Source organism: Ambystoma mexicanum, chromosome 13 (genome assembly GCF_040938575.1).
Source record: "Ambystoma mexicanum isolate Mex_15411 chromosome 13, UKY_AmexF1_1, whole genome shotgun sequence".
NCBI lineage: Eukaryota > Metazoa > Chordata > Amphibia > Caudata > Ambystomatidae > Ambystoma > Ambystoma mexicanum.
In genome coordinates, this window is record NC_090938.1 from 33,242,675 (window position 1) to 33,267,622 (window position 24,948).

At 46.1% G+C, this 24,948-nt stretch overlaps 1 protein-coding gene across 1 annotated transcript; it reads left to right on the top strand.

Annotated features, from left to right (window-relative positions):
• The first annotated feature begins 3,003 nt into the window (after positions 1-3,003).
• ZBED6 (zinc finger BED-type containing 6) lies at positions 3,004-18,917 on the top strand. Its single transcript, XM_069633089.1, has 2 exons — positions 3,004-3,092; positions 16,235-18,917. Exon 2 carries the CDS (start codon positions 16,385-16,387, stop codon positions 18,740-18,742), a length of 2,358 nt encoding a protein of 785 aa, XP_069489190.1. The 5' UTR covers positions 3,004-3,092; positions 16,235-16,384; the 3' UTR covers positions 18,743-18,917.
• Positions 18,918-24,948: the final 6,031 nt, after the last annotated feature.

Genomic DNA, 24,948 nt, shown 5'->3' on the forward strand with positions numbered 1-24,948 from the left:
AAAAAATACATCTCAAAGGAAACTAGTGTACGCAAGTTTCAGCAGAGTTTTTTCGTTTGGAAATTACTTTTCCTACGAACATGTAAAATGCACAGTTGAACAAAAATGTGTCAAGCATGTAGAATGCCTGCTTTCAACAGTGATTCCCCCCCCCCCACGGTGATGTTCAATGCCCATTGATTTCCGTGGTAGCCCTTTCAGGACAGAAGGAAACAAACGGGTTGAGCAAACAGAGACAGGAAATGCATGGGTGACGGCTGGGGAAAGGAGCGCCATGAAGATTAGGTCACCAAGCCCCCAGCTGGGGGCTTCGTAAAGCCTGATCATGGCTGAGGCAGGCGGGGTCCTGAGATCCGGCCAGACATCTGATGCCAGAGCTGTCCAATGGATCAGAGGGGAGACAAGGCAGAGGGGCAGACAAGGCAGGGGGGCCGGTGTTGTATGATATCCGGCTCCCCCACAGCAGATTGCTGGAGCCCAGCAATCTGCCATCGGGGAGCCGTATATCATACAACACCAGCAATGCGTGATTCCGTCCCCGCTCACCTCCTCTGCCCTGTGGCCCCCAAGGTGGGAGCACAAAGGGAGAGGGACACAGGGGGACCAGCACTGCAGTGATCCGACCCCCCCTGCTCGCCTCCTCTCACCACGCGTTTGCCTTCATGGGTGCAAAGGGGGAGAGGGACCGGCAATGCTTGCTTTGCAGCGCCCCTCCAACTGTGGGGTGGGGGGCTCAGCCGAGAAGCAACATCCCTTACCAGGCAAGAAGACACTGGCGGCACCAGCAAGAAGCAACAACGCAGCGAGGATGCTCGATCCAAATGCAGGAAAGCGTGCATCCAGGCTGCATTTATTTCCTGTTTCGTGGCCACATCGCACTGACTGGGCATGTGCATGGGGGGCCAGCGGCTCGCCATGCACAGTGAAGTGAGGCAAAAAACAAGTATTTTCTCTTTTCTTGCCGTCCTGGATCATCCGCCCCACAGATTGAATACCTCTGCCACAGTATGGCTAATTTTAAGGTGAAATACTCAATTGTTATCATAGGCGTCTGCATTTTCACTGTATACTAGCAAAGCATACATGAACATGCGGGCATCTAGTCAGTAAGACAATGCAGGGAAATGAAGGAACTCTGTCCTAGACAGACAGTGGAAGAAATGCCCTGGGCATTCGTCCCCCGCTCCGGTGGCAGCACATATATCATCCCCAGCGCAGGAGGGCTCGGCAGCCCCAGAGGCATCCAAGCCCGCGTGAGCCTGTGCAGCAGTGCAGAAAAAGAAGCAAGCATGCGGATGTGGTAAAAATGGGATCGACATGGGGCTTAATTTCCAACTGGGTGAGTGCAAGTGAAAGCCATGTTGCGCAGTTAAGGGTGAAGAAAGAGCGGGTCAGATAGCACAGCGAGTAGAGCGATCGCTTTGACATTGAGCCGAGCCTGCAGACATAGGTTCGAATCTTGTCAGGGCCAAACTCAGCCGTTCATCCTTCCGAGGTCGATAAATGAGCACCACACACCATGGGTAAGCAGCGCTCAGACGCCTGAGGGTTTGTGGCGTTCTATAAATGAAAAAAAAAAAATCCAACTTGCTGCTGGCAGCTGAATATGCCCTGAACTTCCCTTGGCGTACACGGCATGGCCACAAACAAGTTCTGTTTGGGGACGGGAGGAGCCAGGGATGGGGATAATACCAGCCAAGAAAGACAAACAAAGATCTGCTGTGTCAGCAACCAAAATCAAAATAGGAAAAACAAACCCATCAGCACCTAAATATACCTGCCGCTTCGGAACACTTCTGAGGTGTCAAAGCGCCTTACAAATCCGCAATAAAAAATAAAAACCTGCCCGTGCACGGCATGGGGCGCTCCTTCCTCCATGATTCTCTTCTTAAGCACAGAGACGTCCTATGTGAAAACGCTACGACGACTTAACAGAAATACGTCATGACACCGTAAAGGCTTTTTAGAAATTATCAGCAAACTTTTAAACAAACACACAATGCTAATGTGATTGATAATTAAAGCAATTTAAGGCCTCCTTTTAGCTTTCTCTGCCACATATTACAAAAGGGCAAATGAACAACCCCCTCTCTGGGGAATGCCAAATCGCCCCCCATGCAGGAAAAAAAACTGAACTGTTATGCTGTAAATTCGTACCCAAATGTGTCGGTCGGCATAAAACCAGACATGCCAACCCTCCTGGTTTAGGCGGGAGACTCCCGATTTTGAAATTCAAAATATAGCAAAATATTGCTATTTTTCACGTTCTCTCAGCTAAACTCATGCTAACCCCAATGCATTCCTATGGGGTTATTAATTTCTCCCGAATTCTCTCATGAAATCTCCCTCTAAGGTGCCTCAGAATGTTGGCATGTATGTAAAGCACATATCCCCATCTGCTGCACATAACAAATCCTCCAGCCCCCGTCCCCTCTCTGCAGCGGGGAGGATAACAAACTATTTGCTGTACTGTTCACTTGTACAGTGGAAATCCCATTGGGAAGGAGGAACGTCCGTGCCCAGCCCCATCCATAGAACACACCCCGCCCCCTGCCCAAATCAACCATCTGCATGAGAAACCCCAAAAATGAACTGAATCCACCTGCACTCTAAGTAAATCTGAGCCCTGATGCACATGACAAACCCCCAAAATACACAGAAATACCCCCTCCCCAATATTGCCTCACCCCTGGTGCACATTAGAAACCCCCAAAATACACAGAAACACCCCCTCCCCAATATTGCCTCACCCCTGTGATGCACATTAGAAACCCCCAAAATACACCGAAACACCCCCTCCCCAATATTGCTGCTCTGCCTTAAAGTAACAAGCAACATGAGATAACTTTAAAATGTACCATAAACCAAATAACAATCAACTATAGGACATGTGCTTTGTAACAGGGAATCTCTCCCGCTCGTGCAAAACCCACGTGATGCACGGCAACGCACGTGATGCAGGGCGGTCCACGTGACGCAGAGCGGCTCACGTGACGCAGGGGAGCCACGTGATGACGCGTGGCGCAGCGTTGCTAGGGTCCGTTTCTCGGATGGGGAGGGAAGGCGCCTGTCCTGGTTGCAGGCAGCATCGGGTGAGTGCGCGCATCCGCTCCCGCAGGGAAGGTTACATGCATTTCCCTTTAGTTTAGCAGCCCTTTGCCCAGTCATTCCCACCCCCTTGTTATATTGTTAAGAGCTGTGACTCCTTGCATTGCCCTCCTCACGTGTTGAAAGTAAACATTGGAAGTGCGAGACTTTCCAAACAGCTGGTTCTGAAGTGGCACAGGGCAGGTGCAGCAGCAGCAGCAGCCTGTAGACCCAGCAGCTGCTCTGAAGCTCCTTTACTGTACTGTTCAGGCTCTGCCATGCACTGCTGAGGCAGTGCCTGCTGTGCAGCTGCTGCACAGACCCTGCTCTGGTGTCATTGGCTACATATATGATAATCGGGTAGGGTGACCAGATTTTTCACACAAAAAACCTGGACATGGCATAGACATAAAAGTAGGACTAACATAAATAAAAAATACAGTCCTACTTCTGGGTCTATGGCATGTTGCGGAGGCGCGGAGGGGGTGTGCTCACATGCACACTCCTCTCATTGGAGGAAATGGGGGCGTGAAATGCTTTTCAGGCCACCATTCGCGCAGTTAGAGTTGCTCCGGGACCCGATTTCGAAATCGGGTCCCGGCACAAACAGGGACCGTGGGCACCCACCATTGTAAACCCCGGACGGAGTTTGCAAAATGAAAAAAACGGGACGTCTGGTCACCCTACAACCGGGCCCGTTTCTTGAAGCGGGCTGCTGCCCGGGCGCAATTGCCCCAGGTGTGCAAATGCCCCAATGGCTGGAGGGTGAAATTCCCTGGGAGTGCGGCGCGACTGCCTTGGGGAGAGTAGCCGAAGCACAGTAGCAGCAGCTGCTGATTGGCAATCGGTACTTGCGTAACGTTGCCAAAGTTAGAGGCCCTCGGAACTTTCACTGCACTTGCGGTGGGGGCGTAAACGGGGCACCTTTCCTGGTGCCCATCCACCTTTGTAATGAAGCAGGAACAACACACCACAGAGGAAAAAAAAGACGTCTGCCTTCGAGCGTTCCCGGCATCCTGCCCTGACGCTCTAACTGGACCCGTGCACATAGAAAGAAGATTGCATTGCCTCCCTGACTCACCTTTGTGCAAAACTACTCAGAAAGAACGTAGGTACAGCCCAATGCTTATGTTGACAGCTTAGAAAATGTTCCTTTAAGCTGTGTACATAGCGTTCGGCTGGTGCTCAAACAATAGTTTGCATAGTTCAGAGTGGGTTCTGGACAAGAACAGGTACATGGGAATATTTTGTTTTACATTTTCCTAGCCCAGGTTTGTTTCCAACATGAAGACGCCTGCCTCGGTTGGATCGACTGCGTGTATTGGAATCGCTTTGCCGTGTTCCTGCTTCCCCTTTAGAATGTGTCCCGTGCCCGAAGTGGTAAATGGCAGAACGTAGCTTCACCATGAAAAAAGGTCTTTTCCAGGGACACATGGAACCACTGCAGAAACATTTCTCAGTTACAGTTGAAAGCGTATATTGGAAGTTGCTGCTGTTTTGGCCACATTCAGCCATAGCCTTTTGTCTTTGGTGATTTTAATTGGACAGGTTGAAAGTTGGTACTGTTTTCTGCAGTTCAGAGCATTCTGGGCAGGAACATATGGAACTAATTGCACTTCTTTTCATGGTTCCATTGAAGTTTTATCCCAATGCAAATTGTTCTTCGTCCTTGCAGGAGTCCTTTCTCGTACTGAGTTGGCTGTAGTGGTGCAAGCCAGGATTTCTCTGCAGGGTGAACCTGCGCTGTGTACAAATGGGCCTCTGGTAAAATTCAATTGCAAGAAAAAGTAAGGTAAAAATACCGTACTTAAGACTGGTGCTTCTCAGTTGACCTTAAATAAGGTTGCTCAATCATATAAAGTTCTTGCGTGAAATAATTAAATGTCAAACAAAATATACTTCCAAATGATACAACGTTTTCCAAGAAAAATGTTTAATTCACATTCCTTGGTTTTATATTTCTGATATTACGAGGCAACTCAAAATCCATAGGTCAATTATTCACAATAGTACATATGCCAATGCATTTCGGTCTGAGACCATCTTCAGGGCTGTACTGAAGTGAGTGCAGAATCTGCATAATGTAAACATTAAACATTCATCGCAATACACATAGATATAGATACAATCGAAAATTCAAAATAAAGCAAAACACATACCCCAAATAGATCCAAAAAGATGTTGAACATGTAGGGAAAAAATATAATGATAATAAATTTAGAAATATGTCAACACACGTCATATCTCTAATCAATCATAGTGTTTTAACATCTTTGTATCCCGTGCACTGTACCTGCTAATTGTGAGTTCACATTGTACCTCTGGTAAAATTCCCCATAAACCAAAGGGGAATATATTTGATGAGCTGGTTTGTTTGCTTTTGCTGGGTCCCGCGGACAGGATCAGAGTTTGAGCTTTGATGGTATATCTTTATTTCATTGTTTAGAACAGCAAACTGGTACTCTTTTCATCGGCAGGGGAAGGATGATGGGCAGACAGGTTCTGGCCAGAATTTGAAAATGCAGGCAGTGCAGAGATCTCTGGAGGTTTACATGCATGTGTAACTGGCGCTATGGGGTGAGCCCCTGGCATGGACAGATGTAAATGTTTTCTTCTGCAGAACAGTAAATGCATACAAAATAACTCTGTATTTGACCACTAGTAATCCAGTGAGACCAATGCCCACTTTTTGTCACATGCTTTTTTTTCACACTCGTGTTTCTTTAAAATAGGCAGAAGAAGCACTCTCAAATCCTCTTCTACATGGAGCTACCATTTTTATGCATTTCATTTTGCATTCCTGTAAAGGTTCTGTAAGTAGGCCTACAAGTACCAGAATGCAATCTGATATGAGTATTTCAGTCAAGAAATTGGACTACTTGAGATCCTTTCCTGTGGGTTTAATTACTTTGAGCAGTTCTACATAGGCCCCTGAAGGCCATGTGCGATGGACGGATTGTGTAGTGAATGGGTTCCACTTCTATTTAAAAGGGTTTCTGCCATTTAATAAGTGACCAAATGTAAGGTGTCTTTCACTGTAAGAGATTATGCCCAGCGGGTGTGAGGCTAATTAAACAGCCATGCAGACAGAGTGAAAGAAATTGAAGTGGGACAAAAAACGAGATGGTCAAGGAAAAGGTGAGGAAAGCGAGATTAAGAAAGGGGCAACAAAAGAGAGGAAAATGTAGGCCCTATAGGGGAAGCAACATGGGGGCAGAGATTGCACGTTAGAAGGGGAGGCAATGGGCCATTAAAGGGCAAGAGTGAGATGGAAGAGAGTTGAGGGTAGGGGTAGATGTGACTCGCAAGAGGAGGAGTTGAAATGTAACTGGGAGAGAGCACTGTATCACACTTGCTGTGAAATGCACACCGGAATGTGCAAATTGGCTAAGCTCCAGGGCTGCAGGAGGACTCTATGAAGTGGAGTCCAGCCCTCCGTGCTCACATCAGCTGAATGCCTCCTTTTGATGTTTCATCAGAAGAGTTGTTTGCTGACTAGTTGGCACAGAGCAAAAAGTGAACCCTCATAGATGTGCCAGTAGTCAGGCTGTAGTGACCTGCAGCCTATGTGGGAAGGTGGTCCTAGGTGAAGTGAGGGATGCTCTTACCCTCGGGCCACACCCTGCTTTTTATTTACCTTGGTGCCCCTTGCTTCACTCTGGCCTTGTAATGAAGCTCGCCAGCGCTCCTGTGGTGTTATGGTTCCTCACCTCTGTATTGTTCCATTTACATTTTTGCTTCCTTAATGGTTAAAACAAAGACCATTCAGTTGAGGAATATTGTATTAGATTGAGTTTCTGGTCGGATGCTGCCTGCCTATTTGATCTGCAGGCTGGCATCTGTACTGTAGATCAGTAGGATGTTTCCACTGTATGGCTATGTGAAATGAGTCAGAGGCTGTGATAGACGTTCTCCCCTTTGTTTCCGCACAAATAGAACTATCTGAAAGCACCATCACTTTAAAAGTGACTTTGAAATGACAAACGGCGCTCCCAAAAACTGCTTGACCATCTGACCAGATTATACCTGTTTGGGGACTTTGGTGAGACTTAATTCAAAGGAAACCCGGTACACAATGTGCTATATGGTCCTAATTCAAGCAGCCGTTTCTCTGAACCAAATGTTATTGCCTATCACAAACCTGTTACGTGCAGTTAATGATAATGAGTGGAGTTTCCAGACTACCCTTTTACTCCGTATTTTAGGTTGAGGAACTTTTTGGTGATCTCTTGTGACCTAATTCTTCTACCAAATGAGTTTGATTTGAATATTTCGTCTTGTGTTCGTCGTATGGGTGTATGCATCTACAGAGACTTTGAGTTCCCCTACTCCGTTCGTACAAAAACTAATTGTTTGAGTGTGCTTGCACCTTTTTTCTGCGCCAATTATTTCATTTTCCTTTTTTCAATGTTTTCCAAAATTAAAGATTCCAATTACATTTTTTCATGAAATATTTCTGATTTTGACCCTTGTGGATGACGCATGTTTCGGCATCAGAACTTTGCCTTTCTAAAATCCGGGCTAGTCTGTTAAACAATAAAAGAAAAGGAGTGATAACAAAATTGTTTAGGACTTATGTCCTTGCTGAACAAATAAACATAAAACAAAAATAGTGTTCGCAATTTTGACACCCATCTTGATTATAAACCATGTGAAAACTTGAAAATGAGTTAAAGTCCCAAAAAACATACAATAAGAGCAGATGTAGGGATGGGGTTTGGGGTTCTAGGATCTCTTCCTTACGTGTTACCTTATTTTCAAAAACAACAAATGCAAACAGTGCATTGAGCCACTTGGCTTTATTGGCGCCTCGAGTACCTTGGGACTCAGTTCCCAGTTAGTTTTGCTTTTGTTTTCAACGTATTATTAAGTTTGTGCAGCGTCTTACCGTTATTACTGTGGTCCAAGGTAGATAGCTACGTCGTACTGTTCTCAAGTTCCTGGGCTTAAATCCCTCCTATTAAAAAAAGTAAACAAAATGCACCATGTACATGTAAAATTTTGTCCTGATCTTAGTTTATTTCCTTTTTGTTACCTTTTTTAAATGCTTTATTGTTTCTAAGCTTAGTGGTTGTGATTTGGTCTAATTTATGTAAACTAAAAAGTCTTTAGTGTGCGATTCGCTAATGAACCTTGTGCATGTTTACATTCTGGCAGCATTGTATTTTGACTGTTCGGAGTTTCAGTATCATTCATTGACTTCATTTGAAAGAGAAAATTCTTTCTAACATTAGCATCTGTAGTATAATGGGCTGTGTGGGCCTGATTGAGCGGGACAGCTGCTAATAGGTCATAATCTGGGATGGGCTGCTGGTGGGCTTTAGGGCTTACCTGAAAAATCTACATCTCTGGCTGCAAGCGTCGGCTCTATTGCTCCTTCCACTGAAATCACGTCTTTGCTAATATGCCCAAGGCTTCTTTGTAATAAGTCCTACTTTTCTTTCCATTGTTAGAATAGCGGCGGCCATGTTTTGAGCTATGTTTTGTCTTGTTTCCCAGTACTAATAATGGGTGTAGCCCAATTTTGTACGTATGTCTCTTATTATTGATACATTTTTCAATTGATTTTATCTCCGTGTTTTTTTCCGTGTTTCTCATAGAGAATGACCGAGGCCTATTCATTTGATTTGATATTTAAGTTTTCTATTTATTAAGGTGGAGTGCTCCGTGTTAGTTGCACAGCACCTCTCACCTATCTTGGCTCTTAGTCAAAGTTAAATGTGCATAACTTACCTACTAACCCATCCCACCTTCTCATTTGCAGATCCGCCAGAGCGCCTGGGGACCAACTCCGTTGGTGACGGTGTGCGGTACAAATACCTTTAACATTTAACATAACAACATACTTAATCAACTGAGTATATACGATAAGATGGATAATTGTGGGGTCCCTAGTTTATCCCCGACGCGTATGTTGACTATATTAATAAGGCATAGGTCTACGTAGCGACACAGTGTGTTGCTGTACTTGTGTTGCTATGCATTGTGGTATCTGTAGTTTAAGCCTGGAAGATATTTTCAAATATTCCACTTCGGTCTCATAGCTGCCTATTCAGGTTGCTGGTTTTGATTTTGGTTTTTAGTTTTTTTTTAAGGTTTTTTTAATTAATAAATATGTCCAATTGCTCAAAACATGCCATTACGCATTTCTGTCACAAGCGTTATGATTGTGATAGTTGGATATTAAAACGTTCTAATCTTTTCGTTTTATACCGCTTATTTCTTCGTGTATTCTGATTATGTTGTGTTATCAAATTTCCTAAGTAGGTTTTGCTATTTTGTGTTAGTATGCTTGCCTTACACCTTTTCCAGAAATTATATCATTACATTGTTTGTTGTTTAGAGATTAGGTACCATTAACATTCCGGCCATACTTATGTTCCACACTTTACAAAAAATGTATCATTTCATTATCTGAGTTTAAGTCAAGTTCTACAGCTTTAAAATGACAAATAAGCTTGGCTTCTTCCTATCGGAGTCGGAATTCTTGGTTTCCTCCTCGTCTGGCCATCTTAATCTTTTTTTATTTTTTAAAACATTTTTTTTAGTCCAATAAATTTGATTTCTCTTTTATCTTGGAGTTGGTGATATTTCAGCCACTGGTGCGATAGGGGTAAGTTCTTGTCTTGACTTCCAATTGCTGATTTATGCTCTCTGATTCATGTTCTCAGTTCACTGATTGTGCTTCCGATGTATATTAGGTTACATATGCATAAAATGGCATATATGATGTACTTGGAACGACAGTTGATTTGTTCTTTAATTTGTGTTTTTGTCTTTAAATACATTGGTATTAGGCAATGCATGCTGACACATTGAGCAGACTCCAACGACAGTTGATTTGTTCTTTGATTTGTGTTTTTGTCTTTAAATACATTTGTATTAGGCAATGCATGCTGACACATTGAGCAGACTCCACATTTTCTAAATCCTGAATCTGGTTGGTGTAGCCAAGTCTTTGTTATTTCATCTTTTTCTGGTAACAGCGAAGGGCTTAAGATGCTTATCAATGTTCTAGCCGTGGTTGGTTGCTGCTTAATGTAGTTGCCAATATGGGGATCTAATTTTAAAAGGTATCAATTTCTTAAGTACGTTTTTGATATCTTGATTATTGGCACAATAGGTGGTGATGAATTGGACCATTTCATCCTGTTTCCTATCTTTGGGTTTTTGAGTCAAGGTGTGTTTTCTATCCATTGTGTGGGCCTTCTTCCAGGCTGTTTCAATTGCTTTGTGAGGGTACCCTCTGGCAGTGAATCTTGGAAGTTAGAAGTTTACATTCCTCATTGAAAGTGGATGCTTCCATGGAATTCCATTTTGCTTTTATGAATTCACCCTTTGGGATGTTTCTGTTAACTGGTTGATGACGGCTTGTGCCAAAAAGCGTGGAGTTTACTTCTGTTTCCTTTCTGTAGGTTTTAGTTTTTAGCTGGTTGCCAGATAGAAAAATTGTTAGATCTTAAAAGTTGATTTCAATTTGACTACTCGATCCAATTAGCTCTAATCTATAATGGTTGTCATTCACTTGATGTAAGAATTCTTCTAATTCATGAAGTGTTCCGTTCCAAATAATTAACAAATCGTCTATGAATCTTGTCCATTTTACTATTTTGTTTTTGTATGCATCCAATTGGTAAACAAAGAGCTCCTCAAACATACCCATAACTAAATTTACAAGGGCTGGCGCATATTTTACACCCATTGCGACGCCTCTTGTTTGTTTAAAGTATTGGTTGTTAAATATGAAAATATTGTTTTGCAATGTCATGAACAGTTCCTTTAGCATGCAAACATAGTTGAAGTGTGAGGCTGATTTGTCTTTGAAAACATAGTCCATGTTGGAATTGGAGAAGCGTAGGGCTCTAGCAGGGGAGTATTTAGGGGGGCGGGGGGTGGAGATAGCGTGGTCCCAGGCCTCAGAAGGCCTTGTGGATGATGCATAGGGTCTTGAATTTGATCCTTGCAGCCAACGGGAGCCAGTGGAGAGATTCTAGGGCTGGAGAGATGCTGTTCCTGGGCTTGAGGCCAAGGATAAGTCTTGCAGCCCTATTCTGGATTAGCTGGAGGGGGCAAAGGGAGGAAAGGGGGAGATCGGCAAAGAGGCTGTTGCAGTAGTCCAGCCTGGGGAGGATCAGAGCTCTGCAGACATTGAGCTTCTGGGGAAAGATGAGAAAAGGAACAATGCCTCTGAGCAAATAGAGCTGGAAGTAGGACTTCTTGGTAAGGTTCAGGTGAGGGGTGAAGGTTCATGATGTGAGGGGTGAAGGAGTACGGAGTCGAAGATGACCCCAAGGTTTTTGGCCTTACTAGAAGGGGGGGGCGCAGGGAGGGGTAGAGGGTGGACAGACGGTAGGAGGAAAATGGGGCACAGGTCCTGATGAGGAAGATCTCTGTCTTGCTGGCATTGAAACAGAGATCAATTCGCAGCACACCATGCCTGAATGGCGGACAAACAGTCAGGGATGAAAGAGGGGGAAGTTTGAAAGAAGGCTGTGTGCTATCTGCATAACACTGGAAATGAGGCTAGAAGGAGAGCAGGTGAGCAAGAGGGGCGAGATGGATATTGAAGAACCATAGCGATAGGATAGAGCCCTGGGGGATCCCACAGGTAGCGTGGCTGGTGGTGGAGGAAAAAGGGCCTAGTTGCAGCAAGGAAGGGGGTAGTTAATGAGGAAGGAGATCAACAAATCCAGTGCCCGGTCAGTGATACCAAAGTTGTCAGAGTCGTTTTATGAGGATGGAATGGTTGACCGTGTCAAAGGCAGAGGAGAGATTGAGGCTAATGAGAGCAGCAGAAGAGTTGGAGTCAAGATTTGCAAGCATGGTGTCACGGGTGTTCGGGAGAGCAGTTTCCGTGCCTCTGGATTCCCGGAAGGCAAATTGATGGTCATGAAGGCAACCAACCAGATTGTGTGGAGGGTCAGTTGGGGGCAGACCAACTCAAGAGTTTATCCAGGACCCAGGAAGGGGGTAGTAACTCTAGGGCGATAGTTAGCCGGGTGGGAGGGGTCAGCAGATGGCTTTTTTAAGAGCGGTGCGCAAGGGAGTGCTTGAGGGATAGAGGATAAGAGCCAGTGGCAAAGGAGTGGTTACAGAAGTCAGCAAGAACCGGAACGAGAGAGGTGATGTTGTCCTTTAATGGTTCAGGAGGAGCAGGGGAGCACCTGTTTGGAGGAGAACTTCATAGAGCGGACCACTTTAGAGACCTCATCTGGTGCTATGGGCAGGAGGGAGGGGACTGATGGGGGTGACAAGAAGCGGAGGGGGCAGGGGAGCAGGCATGGGAGAGGAGATTGGGGTGGAGGAGAGTGAGGACCGGATGTCCTGAGTTTTGTATGTGAAGTGGGAGGCCAAGGCAGTGCAGAGAGCCTGAGAAAGAATGAGAGGGGTGGAGACTGCAAGTGGATTGGTGAGTTCCTTACAGATGTTGAAAAGTTTCTGCCATGTTAGTGGCTCCAGGGATGAATGCATGGGTGTGGGTCTGTTTCTTGGAGCGGATAGGGGTGCGATGTTGCCTTTGGAACAGGAGGCAAGCCAGTTTGTCAGGATGAGCCCACGGTCTGCCACTTCCGTTCAGCAACTCTGCACTTGTGTTTCAGAGATGCTAGATCGGAGTCATACCAGCTGTTGTTCTTGGTGGCAGGTCTTAGGTGGATCTTCATGGCAGGGGCAAGGATGTCAAGGGTGTTGGGGATGGCAAGGTGCAGATTAGCAAGAACAGAGTCTGAGTGAGAGTCAGGAGAGCAGGTAGGAGGAGGGATGAAGGTACAGGCAAAAGCAGCAACTGACACTCGCTTCATTGGTCTAATGATGGTGAAGGAGGCTGGCAGTGCAGAGGGTGGCTCGGATAGAGGGCCTATAGGCTCAGGTGGGAGGAAAGGAGGCAATGGTTCGACCAGGAGAGGGGGGGTGGTGACCGGATTCGAGATCGGGATGTCGCCAGAGATGAGGACAGAGAAGTGAGTCGGGCCAGAAGGGGAAAATAGTGAGAGAGAGGGAGTCGCAGAGGACCCAGAACTGAGAGGTGGATGATTCAAGAGAGCCGTGATGGATGCTGACATCACCAAGGAGGAGGAGTTTGGAAAAAGAGGTTGAAAGGGATGAGGCAAGGTCTGCCCATTCAGAGGGTAAGAGGGAGATGGGGCCAGGGGGTCTGTAGATAGTGGCGAGGGTGAGAGAGAGTGTAGGTGTGACCCCAAGCATACAGATGAGGCATTCAAGAGAGCTGTAGGATTGATGGAAGCAGGGACCCACTCAGGGATGATCAGGGCCACTCCACCTCCAGGCCTGTTGGGTCTGGGTTTGGAGAGGATTTTGTAGCCCTCAGGCAGGAGAGTGTCAAGAGCAGTGAGAGCTGGCATTGAACCATGCCTCGGTAAGAGCGAAGACGTCAAGGTCTTCGAGAAGGAGACAGATGTCAGAGGAGTGTTTAACAGATAGGGCCAGGGGGTCTGTAGATAGGTTCTTTGACAAGAATCTATGTGATCACCGCACCGCCCACAATGTCGACAATTAAATTGCGACTCCCATTATGGCTCAGCAATCACATAGATCACTGTGCCCTGCATCCCCATAACCGCCTCCCCCCTACCCACTTACCTTTTCAGCAGCACACCACAAAGTGTGCTACAGTCTCTCCTCTGACCCTCCGTCGTCAGTTCTCTTCCACTAACGTGGGTCTGAACTGGCGTCGCAGGGTCCTTTTTTAAAAAGAATTTCTTTGTTCTTCGCTACCATCTAATAAAAGAGGGGGACACCCCTGATCCCCTCCCCACTACACCGACAAGGTGGAGCTGGGGGGCACCCCCATTCCCATTAGTCAGTGTAGTGGGGGTCGGCATGTTATTACCACTCAAAGGCGCAGTAATTTACATGTCTCAATTTTCAGTGCGACATTTTAGTATTCTTCGTTTGACAACACATGCCTCTGAAATGCAAAATGATACTCTGCAGAGAAATATAAACAGTCGTTACCCTGTATGCATAAGGGTCCTCCTACATGGTGTTTTTTTGTGATGTGTACGTGTAAAAATGCCTTGTGCTGCTAATGTTACCTTTTTAAAGGGGAAAAATGGGGCATGAAAGACGCCATACAGACCCAAGAGCATCACCTTCTGCTTCTGCTGACCTTCAGCATCTAACATGTCCTGTAAAACCATTGTGTGCATGCGGCTATGATAGGTGAGCAGCCTTGCTGCGATGGACACAGAATTCCAAGCTGAGCATTTCAAGTCACTCGGGCATCCTGACCACTACTTCAACCTTCCATGCATATGCTCGTGGAACAAGCTTTTATTCTGGAGGTCAGAGCTGTAGAATGGCAGTCATTGAGGGGAAATGAGTGTAAAATGTTAGCAAACGAAATGAAGATGACGTGGGGTTATAAGTAGCCCCACAGATAAGGTGTGTATCGGCCTCTTTTACTAACAAAAAATTGGCAAATACTTCCAGAAAATAAAAATAGGGAGTAAAAATACTCGACAGAAAGAGGAAAAAGACATGTAGAATCTTGCACCCCTGCTTTCGCCCTAACAGCTCCATGGATATGTTCAGTAGTGCATGAAGTACCACAGGAAGAAAGTACTATTTTAACTGCATGATTTGAAAGAAGTAAAAACATTTCTTTTAATGTACACGAATAACTAGGAGCAAAAAAATTAATATTACAAAAAAAATTCAATTTTTCAATGTAAACATTTTTTTTCTAAAATACTCTCATTGGGAATTGGACTTACATTTTTACTCCCTAAAAAGAATTTTCTCTTAACTTTAAAAAATAGGCAGTAAAATATACTCCCACTTCCAAATCTTATCTGGGGCACTGGTTAGAAGTATGCATGTGTCCAGGTTTCTGTTGTTGCTAGGCAAATGCTGTCCCCCATGTCCAGAGCTTTGGAGTTGGCCCCCGCTGTTGCATTTCCGGACTTCTTGTTTTGCTTTTCCCACATCAAACTTAAGAGTATGTCCCACAGTGCAAATGATCAGTCATCAGGACTGGGTGAGCTACTCTGGCACAATTTAGAGAAATGTGACCGCTTTGCCTATCCCGCCACATGCTCTCTTGTTCCTATCCTCCTACTATACAAGTACCAGGCTCTGTCTCTCTGCCGCTGTTGCCCCCTCTTGCTCTGCACGTCTTTCCTTGTACACCTGGAGCCTGATTTGGGAGTGAAATGGGATGTTATCTGGACTCTATGCCTGCAGCATGACCCAACATTAACTGTGCAGTCGTCCAAGTAGACTAGGCATGGGTTTTTTGTCCAGTGCTTAACCCTTGGCGTCCAAAGTAAATGAGGTGTAACATAGTGGGCCCCTTTCTTTGAGCCATGAAGTTCTAGATAATGCAGATACTAATCATCTGTGTGGGTGTATTGTACTTCATGCTGGATTCCTCCAGAGTCTAAGCAATGTAGCAGCAGGTGTTCTCCCATGGAGCAACATTTCATAGAGAATGGCGCGTGCGCCTGTCGGGGCCCACAACGTTTTGTGCACTGGAGCTTTGGCTGAGTCAAAAAACGGCAAAGGCTTGTCTGCAGAGGGGAGATACCTGCTTGGTTGCGGCCCTATCCTAGTGCCCTCTAAGCTACTGTCGGCTCCCACTCCCAGTGTGACTCTAATCCAGAGGCTTCTCTTCCCACGTCCCAAATTCCTTTAATCCCATTCCCCTACAGTGCACTGAAGCGGTCTAAAGAGCGAGAGCAGCGAGCATGGCTTGCAGTGTTTAGGCTCCATTGAAATCTGTGATGCTAATGGGAAGGATGAGTAAGTTCACATAGGTGCGTGGAACCACTTGGAGGCTATTGAGTTGTATGAGCACTTTAAATGTCGGACGTCTGTGATGGACGGAACGTGGACTTGGTCATTGATGCACTTGGATGTAGTTACATGGAATTGTAGCAGGTCGTTAAGGGTTGAGACTCCAGTTTGAGGCCTCGTGATGGAATTGATACATTGTCTTCTTTCACTTTTTAAGGCCAGTTGTAATGCACAAGGACACTAAGCATTTTGAGAAGGTTTTTAATCCGGTTATCATCGAACCTTCTCTCAAAGTGTGCACGTGCATTCTGATTCCATGAGGTGGTGTTGCATGTTGAGTTCATAATAACTAGATTCAGCAAATGCCAACTACTGTTTTTATCTTTTTCAGAGATTGTTTTGCAGAAAGAGAAGAGCAAAGCTGAGAAATACCCTTTCTTATGGAAATTAAACGATCATGGACGGATGTAACAGAAAATGAGGAGAAATCAAATGTCACTGGTTTTAATCGGCGTTCAGAAGCAGTTTACCCGCCTCCGCAATGAATTCTCTGGCTTTGGAAAGTGCTGCCAGTTCAGACCCCATTGACAGGGACCATGTTCCAAAGCAGCAGCTGAAGCCTGGTAGACGCACAAAGACCTCTCCAGTGTGGAACTTTTTTCACATTGACCCACAATATATCTGCAGGGTGATTTGCAGCATCTGCAAGAAAAGTGTGAGTCGGGGCCAATGTGCCACCCAACTGGGCACGTCCACAATGCAGAGGCACTTGCAGGCCAAACATCCTGTGGAGTGGGCTAAGGCTCGCCAGGTGGAGGGAGCTGCTGACAGTGAAACACTTGGGCAACAGTTGACGTTCCACACATCGGAGGCACCAGAATTGAACACCAGTCGGCTAGGCTCCCCTGGGCCACCTGACCGTGGTGTTCCTCCTGCATCTATCTCTGATCAGTCACCGTTCTGCACACCACCGTCCTCTGAACTGTCCAACATCCCTTTTACCTCGACAGAGCAGATCTTTCATGAACATTTGAAAGAAGAGTCCTTGGATGAACGTGATTGCTTGCCTTTGAAACAGAAACGCACAAAGGAATCGTCTGTAAAAGAGGAAATGCAGCTGGAAGATACGATTTGCTTTTTAAATAAAAGCAAAAATGGGGATCCTGCCCTTGGATCAAATAATTATTTTGATACTGTGCAATCTACTCCAACTCTGGCCAAGAGAACTAAATCTCTGGTCTGGAAGTTTTTTAATACTGACCCCCAGCATCCATCTAAAGCAATGTGTTTGGTGTGTAGCAGGCGTGTGAGCAGAGGGCGTCCGGGAACACCCCTTGGCACATCCACGTTACAGCGGCATCTTCTGGCTAAGCATCCTGAGCACTGGTCCCTGGCTCACCAGGACAGCACAGCATTAGATCTTCAATGTGTTCTCAGATTCCCACTAAGCACTGTTCTACCTGTGGATCCCTGCGCCCCCCCTACAGGAATTAAGACTTTGTACAGTACTGAAGCATTGCAAGTGGCCATATCCGCAGAGAAAGGGATTGAGCGGTGTGTGAACAGAATACACGGAGAGCAACAACCTTGGTCCAGTGAAAACATCAAGCCTGAACCCGTTTTGTCACACTGTGCAGTAAAGGAAGAGTTTTGTGTACAAAGGCCACAGCGGATAAAAAGGCACGGCTCTAATGAGAACCACTCGCGGCAAGTGGTGCCATTGTCGAACTATGCGGAAAACCAAGGGGTGCATTGTCTCAGCAGATTTCACAGCAAAAGTGGGTACAGGAACTGTAAATGTCCCAAACCTGTACCTGTGTCGAGCTGTGCTACAGTCAAAGATGAGTCTTGTACAGAGAGTTTGAACATCAAACGAAGGCACTGGCCTAGTGAGCACTCGGACAGCACACCCACATCAATGATAAGCAAGTCAGAGAAAGCAGGACTTTGTGTCAGTGTACAGCAAAAAGAAGGGAACCAGTCTGAAAAGCACCAAAAGACAGAAACCTGTGAAGAAACAGATCGTGTGAGTGGGAGCCTCCTCGCGGCATTGTTGTCGCACAATAGTAGTGGCAGGAACAAAGAAAGCTTTCTTAACCATAACAACCACACGACCCACATGTGTAGAGGGCAGAGGAAAAAACGCATTAAGTCACCTGTGTGGTTATTTTTCTGCATTGTCCCTGAGTTTCCCTCCCGCGCTGTCTGTAAGGTCTGTCAGAAGAGTGTCAGCAGAGGCAGGGAGGGCACACCTCTGGGGACCTCCACCTTACAACGGCACTTGGTGGCCAAGCACCCTGCCCACTGGGACAGGGCTATTGGGGATGGGCAGGAGGTGCCTGAGCACCTCTCCAAGCAGCTAGAACCCTGCACCATGCATAGTGGCAGGATCTGCACTTTTAAGCATGCTGGCAACACACAGCGTGTTGTATCCGCTGCATCCCACTTAAGTCCCTGTGCACCCCAGAAGCATTTGGAGAAGGTAGTAGACTTCTCAGAAAGAAGACTAACCAGGCAGAGCAAAATGTTATACTCTAAAAGACTGTTTCTGCCCAAAAAGCTTTGTAAGAAGTTAAACCCCAATCTCGTCACTGCCAGTAATGCTGGTCCCCAGTTGGGGTCTGGTGTTAGCAACCCAAAGGAAATTGGAGGTGCTGACTGCGTTCTGCTTAAACCCAAACGGACCAAGCGTATCACCTCCCCTGTTTGGCACTTCTTTAACAAGGACCCTGAATGCAGCTCCCATGCCATCTGTGTTATCTGTATGCGTAGTGTCAGCCGGGGTAAGCCTGGCACGCCTCTGGGGACGTCCACCCTTCAGCGCCATCTTTTAGCCAAGCATCCTGCTCAATGGCAGGCGGTGCTCCTAAACGAGGAAGGGCTGGGAGCCGGCATGTGACTTATGATTTGAAACAATCCATTGTATGACAATGTCAAATAATGTACTCCCATATTGTACCTGTGACTGGGGATGGGCTAAGGATCCATGAGGAAATGAATTTCCCCCTCATCTCTTTTTGTCCCGAAAAATCTGTTTTAATTTGCAAATAAAATGGACGTTGATTGGGTGTCAAGAGGTTCAAATGAATCTGTTTTTCAAGTGCAATCCACTGCAACAGCACTTTGTTGCTTTGCGCCTGGTGCATCTATATTTAGTTAAGCTGCAGTCCTGGTAGTGCCAGCTCTGGTATTTTATTAAAAAAAAGGGAAAGCAAATGGCCCCGAATTTCAGTTTTCGACCTTCGCTTTAATTATTTTCTTCCTTGTGTTACCTGTCACTATAGGGCTGGGGCTGGTGCTCTTCTTGTAACTAGAGTATGTTTATTAAGGAACTTGTCCCACAGATCTACTGGGAGGTTAAAGAATTTGCAAAGCTGTTCTACTTTACTGTATTCTCGGATCTTGGCTCCCATAAGGGCATAGCATCCTCTTTGAGAGGTAAAAAGTCCAAAGCTGATTCCCTGGCCAGATGTCCATGTTTTTTATTTTCCATAACCAGTTTTCCAACTCTAGCACTTGAGTCGTAATGGAAGATGTCATCAGGGATGCAACTGCGAGGTGGTACCTCTTATGGTTAAGCTGTCCCTAAGGTTCCTTGAGGGTGCAGAAGGAGGAGACTGACACACAGGTGGCACATAGTTGGCTATAGAGTTTCATTGAAGATCAAAATAAAGAGAAAACCTACCTTTCCCTTTATCTATGAGGGGTTTGCCTAAGTGCTAATGGGTCTGTCCGGAAGTTCTTGCAACTAAAGAGTCCACCGCCCCTGTGTGAAACGTCGCCATCTCTGTCCCTTACACTTTTAACTATACTAAAGCTGGCCCAATGTTCTTGGTCCAGGAGAATGACTCCCTCCACCTGCAATGGACAACACAATTGTATTTGAAAGTCTCTTACTAGGGAGGGGGTGACTCCCTTCCCCGGACTAAAATTCTGCAAAACGAATGATTGCTGGCTTTGAATCAAGTTTTGTTTCCCCCCCAGGGGAGGTGACTCCCTTCACCTGGATTCCAGGTTTGATCCTCCATGTAAACTCAATTACCAGGAGAATTATTCCCTTCTCCTGATGTCTGTCTCTGTGTTTCATCCCACACAAAGCCAGGGAGAATCACTCCCTTCTCCTGATGTCTGTCTTTGTGTTTCATCCCACACAAAGCCAGGGAGAATAACTCCCATTTCCTGGCCTTCCTTGGCTTTATTTTCACAGGGGGAATTTCTTTCTCAACTATGAACTTGTTGGTGCTATGAACTGATGGTCCCAGGCCCGGGTTCCTTTAGGGATTCATCTGGGCAGACCTTGTTCACTTGCCTGCCATGTACTGCCACGAAGAAGATGGCTAGTGAGAACTTTTCCTCAGGTTGCAGGTCCAGCCCTGTTTTCTCCTCTGTATTTTGTTCCTGATATACCTGGTTCACACTCCTGCCAGGTACTACCTATATGGCCAATTGGTCAGAAACCGGGTTTGAAGTTTCTCTTGCTCCTTTTCTCGATCCCAGCAGCCCATGTACTTTCTGGGACTCTGCTAGTTCTTGTCCGTCGGACGTGTGCTTCTCTGATGTCTTGTTTGGCGTCTCGCGTCTTGGAAAGGAGGTAATATCTCTGCAGCGCTTCTCTCTGGGGGGTTGTGAATCTTGCCACAACCGCACGGTCTGGTTATTGCTTCCACCCAGACCTCTGTTTTTCCCACACCATGGCCTGCCCAGGTCCATGGACCAGATGGTGACGCCTCGGCTCCTTCGCATGCGTCCTGGTCAGCAGCAGCCTCTCTTCCTGCCTGCAGTCCTCGGGACTTGTGGATCCTCCTGGCAGGGCGTGGCACAAAAGTAAGTTCTTCCTCTCTCTTTATGTTGAATGAGCAATGACATCTACAATGCTCATTCAAGTTCTTAGGAGGACTCTTCATTGTTCCGCACATCCTCCTCGTCTCAGTACCTGTCAAGGAGATCTTAAATTAAGTCATCCCAACTCTTTCTAAGTAAATGTAGGGTATTCAGTCTTCCATTTGTACATGGAAGTGAGGGGAGGGTAAGGTAGGCCTCATGGACTGAGGGGGAGGTAAAGGAAGTAGGTTTGGGATGTTGTACCGTGTTGTCCCTAGATGATCGTCCTTGTCCCTAGAGTGGCAGTCTCTCCCCATGAGATTCTCCTACGAGTACCACCTCCAGGAGGATTATCATGTAGTGGCCTCAGCTCCCTGGCTCATGGGAAGGGTCTCTCCTTGGGGAGAAGAGTGCATCATCTTAGGATTCATCACAGTACCCAGCTAAATGTGTTGCAATTTGGGATTCTAGAGAGGTACAGAGTTCTGTACACCTGGGGAGGTCTAAATGAGTCGTGCAGCTACTTGGGATTCAGGTGTGGTGGTGGCCACAGCGTTCTATGCCTCAGAGGCCATAGAATGCTGTGCTTTAAAACAATATCTCCATTCCTCCTGGAATCAACCTCTATTTTGATGCCCAGAAAAGTTTGAATGTGGTAGTTTCTCAGTGAACGGGTGGCTGCCAAAAAGTTTGAAACAGTGCACCTTCGTCCTTCACAGAAGATTTCCATCCCATCCCTTTGTGGACATTCTCTTATGTAATGTGTTGATCTGTATCATGAAAGCCAGGTACTCCCCTCCTACAATTTTAATGTGGAGCTCAGCCATCAGTACCACGAGGCGAGTAAAGGAAAGCTTTCAGGACACCCTGTTCCTGTTCAGTATGGGATCCTCCACCTCTCAACCTAGGGCCCAGAGAAACTGTTCCAAGATCTCTGCCTTCAGCATAAATGTGAGATTTTAAGTGTATTCTCCCCAATACACTGTTGTGTGTGTGTGTGTGTGTGTGTGTGTGTTGCATTATCTGTTGTCTCCCATGTGTGTCGGCATTCCTGCTCGTGCTTCCACAGCTACCCCTCTTCCCAGTGCACTCCTTTTGGGGGGAAAGTGGAGGGCCTCTTAAAACGATTGCTACATTGAGAATTGTGACCCTTTCAGTAGTGTTGTGCACGTTACACCAACTCGATGTTGTTTCTCCAGTTAGCAGGAGTAAAGAGGTGCTGTAGAAAGCATACAACCAAGTAGGACCAAACAGCCTACCTCCCTTTAGGCTGTTAGCGACTTCTAGGACCTGCGAGCGGGCAAAGATGCAAAGAAAACCAGCCATGATGTTGACTGGTTTGCCTTCTTGATGAGAACTTAATCTGTAAGGTGTTTGCTTACTTTAGGGTGTAAATACAGTAGTCAAAGGGGAGATGATGGAGGGGAAATGTAAATGCTTTATGTTATAAATACTGGGGGAGGGAGGGTGATCCGTCAGAGAACCTAGATATTAATATGAGAGAGGCATGTAAATGAAGCGTGAGGTTACTGTGGTGTCCTGACAAGTAAGTAAACACTGGGCACTTGTTCCTTAAGACTTTATTGTGCAGGTTCTCATTAAATGCCCCCCTCCACTGCTCGTATCAGACGGGTCCTCAGAGCCTCTCAGGGGTTCCTATATAAGTATTAATCAGACGTTCTAATATGACATAACAAAGCTTAGTCACTCACCCAGTAAGATACAAATGTGAATGAACCCGTGTAAAGCAAAGCACATTTGAACGTTTTAAATAACATGATAAGAGTTACTCTATTTGGCATATGAGCCTTTTAAAGCTGTAAATACTTTACCGGTAGGTGTGAGAGGTATGATAGGTTCGAGCCTTCCATAAATCCCTTCCAGGTGTAAGTGCACCTACGGAACATATTGCAGTGCTTGCCTGCCGTCCTAGAGAAAGAGGTTGTGAGATGGCATCTCTGGGGCATCGGGAGAAGCTGGAAGGACCACATGTCCATCAGGTTTGCCCTTCCATTTCACCCTTGCTTCTGTAGTTCTGTTATCCCAGCTCAGGATTCTTTTCAAATTCCTCCACCAGTCCGGTCTCATTTTCTCCCACCCATCCAAAAGCTGTCTGAATCATATTGAACTCTGTCGATTACCTCTTGAACGTCCCTGCTTTTTTATTTTATTTGGCCAAATAATTTGGTGAATGCGTGCCAGCCTCAACGTGTGCAATTGCCACACGCCATTGGCAAGTGTGAAATGGTGAGCTGAGAGCATGTGGAGAACTGAGGGGAGGAGGGTCCATGTTTTTAAGCTTGGCTAGTAGCTTGAACACGTGACCTTTGTGCATTGGATTTTTTTTTGGCCGATGTGGAGGCAGAAAAGCAGCAGCAGAATTCCTAAAGCCAAGACTGAAAGTAATAATATCATGGGATAAGTAACTGCGCTGAATATTAATGTGTATTTACAGTATTAGAGAAAAAAGCCTTGTGTGCCCTCAATATGTAAGTCATAGATGTATTACGCTCTTGTTAAGGTCTGCTCTATCTCTGACAGTTGTCGCCTATAGGAAGATGTGCGTTGACCTTCCTAGACCCTGGCAGTTGTGGTGAACCACAAGGAGTAGGACTAAGGTGTGACATGTTGCAGGGTATTTATTTAAATAATAAGAAAATGCCTGTCTAGCCCTACCGCATTCTACTTAGCAATAGCCTCAATCCTTGGGTTTTGCTTGGCCCAACTACTTGGATCTCTTTCCAGAGAATGTTTAAAAGGTTCTTCAATTTAATACAATGTTTTTCCAGCCTCTCTGCAGGCTTTGAACAGTGGAACGAATCGCAGGATTGTCACTTCTCCCCAGTGAGAACCTTTCCCTGTGAGGCTAGGGAGATGAGCGTGCTACGCAAAACACTCCCCAGTGGTAGAGGTCAGTGCAACCTCATTGGGAAAGACTTCCCGCTTTGGGGGCAAGGACTTGCGTTCCACCAAGGCACTGCCCGAGTTTCTTACAACTCACCAGTAACAGCTAAGCTTCAAGAAGAATAAGAAATTGTTATTGAGCCATAAAACCAATGTTTTAATTTAGGGAAACCTATGTTGTTGATATTGGGATGTAGAGTGGTGGACTGTTACAGAACACTCAACTATCTGAGACTGGTAACACTGAGAAGAAGAGGAGTAATTGAGCGATAAAGAATGGTCAATTGAAAGTGAGCGAGTTCTACACAGCTGTGCTGAGGAAGGCCCAGCTACACATCATAAAAAGAGACAGAGCAGCTGTATCCTTGAGGGAAGCCCGGCGGTTTCCATCCTGTGTGGCTGCAAAAGCTGAGAGAAGCCGAGAAGTGCAGTGTGCAGACCGGGAAGACGGCTGGTGTGTGAGAGTGGCGCGTGACCATCTAGAAGCTGGAGAAGTTGGGGAAAGGGAACCCCCAAATAAGAAGCTGAACAGTTAGTGGTGGCATGACTACGATGTGGTGGACTGTCCAGTCCAGTAACAACGCTGAGACCACGGCCCCTCCCCCCATGGAAGAATGGCTGAACGAGAAAGAGAAAATAGCTAGCGAAGCCAGCCTGACGGCGCAAGAAGTGTTTCCGGTCCTACAGACATGCCCAATGACACTAAATCCAAGGAAAGAAGGTAACTGGGACAGCCTGAAGACCCGGGGGGGGGGGGGTGGGGGGGGGATGACCCGGGGGGGGGGGGTGGGGGGGGGATAACCAATGTAAGGAGTATATACTGTCCAATAATCTCAAAACATCAACACAACTGCTAATTCTGGGGGATTTTAATCTGGGCTATAATGACCCTTCAGACAAATATGCCACCACTGTGGCTAATACCCTCACAGAATTAGGCTTAACTAAAAAAAAATCTCGAACCTACCCATACTAAAGGGAGAATCCTCGACTGGATAGTGGATTACAACTGTACCGCCTCCATCTCCCCACAAGTATGGACGAACCATTACCTGGTGACCTTCAAACTATCTACCTCAAGACCACGTCCACAAGCCCCTAACACGGCCCCTCCATGCCTAACTAGGAATAAAAAGAGTATCACAAAGGACAAAGTGATTCCTGCTATCCTACCCACTCCAAACCAACTTGATAAACACCTAAATCCGGAGCTGCTTGTTGAGGAGTACAACAAAGTTATGCTAACCACTCTTGACAGTATTGCCCCATTAAAACTCAGACCAAGTAAACCTAAAGCCCACTTCAATAAATGGTTCACCCCTGAACTGAAGGACCTACGACAACTTAAGAGGAGTTGCAAATCTACTTGGAGGTTTACCC

Coding starts and splice junctions, on each gene's coding strand:
- ZBED6 (XM_069633089.1), top strand. CDS start 16,385: ATGAATTCTCTGGCTTTGGAAAGTGCTGCCAGTTCAGACCCCATTGAC.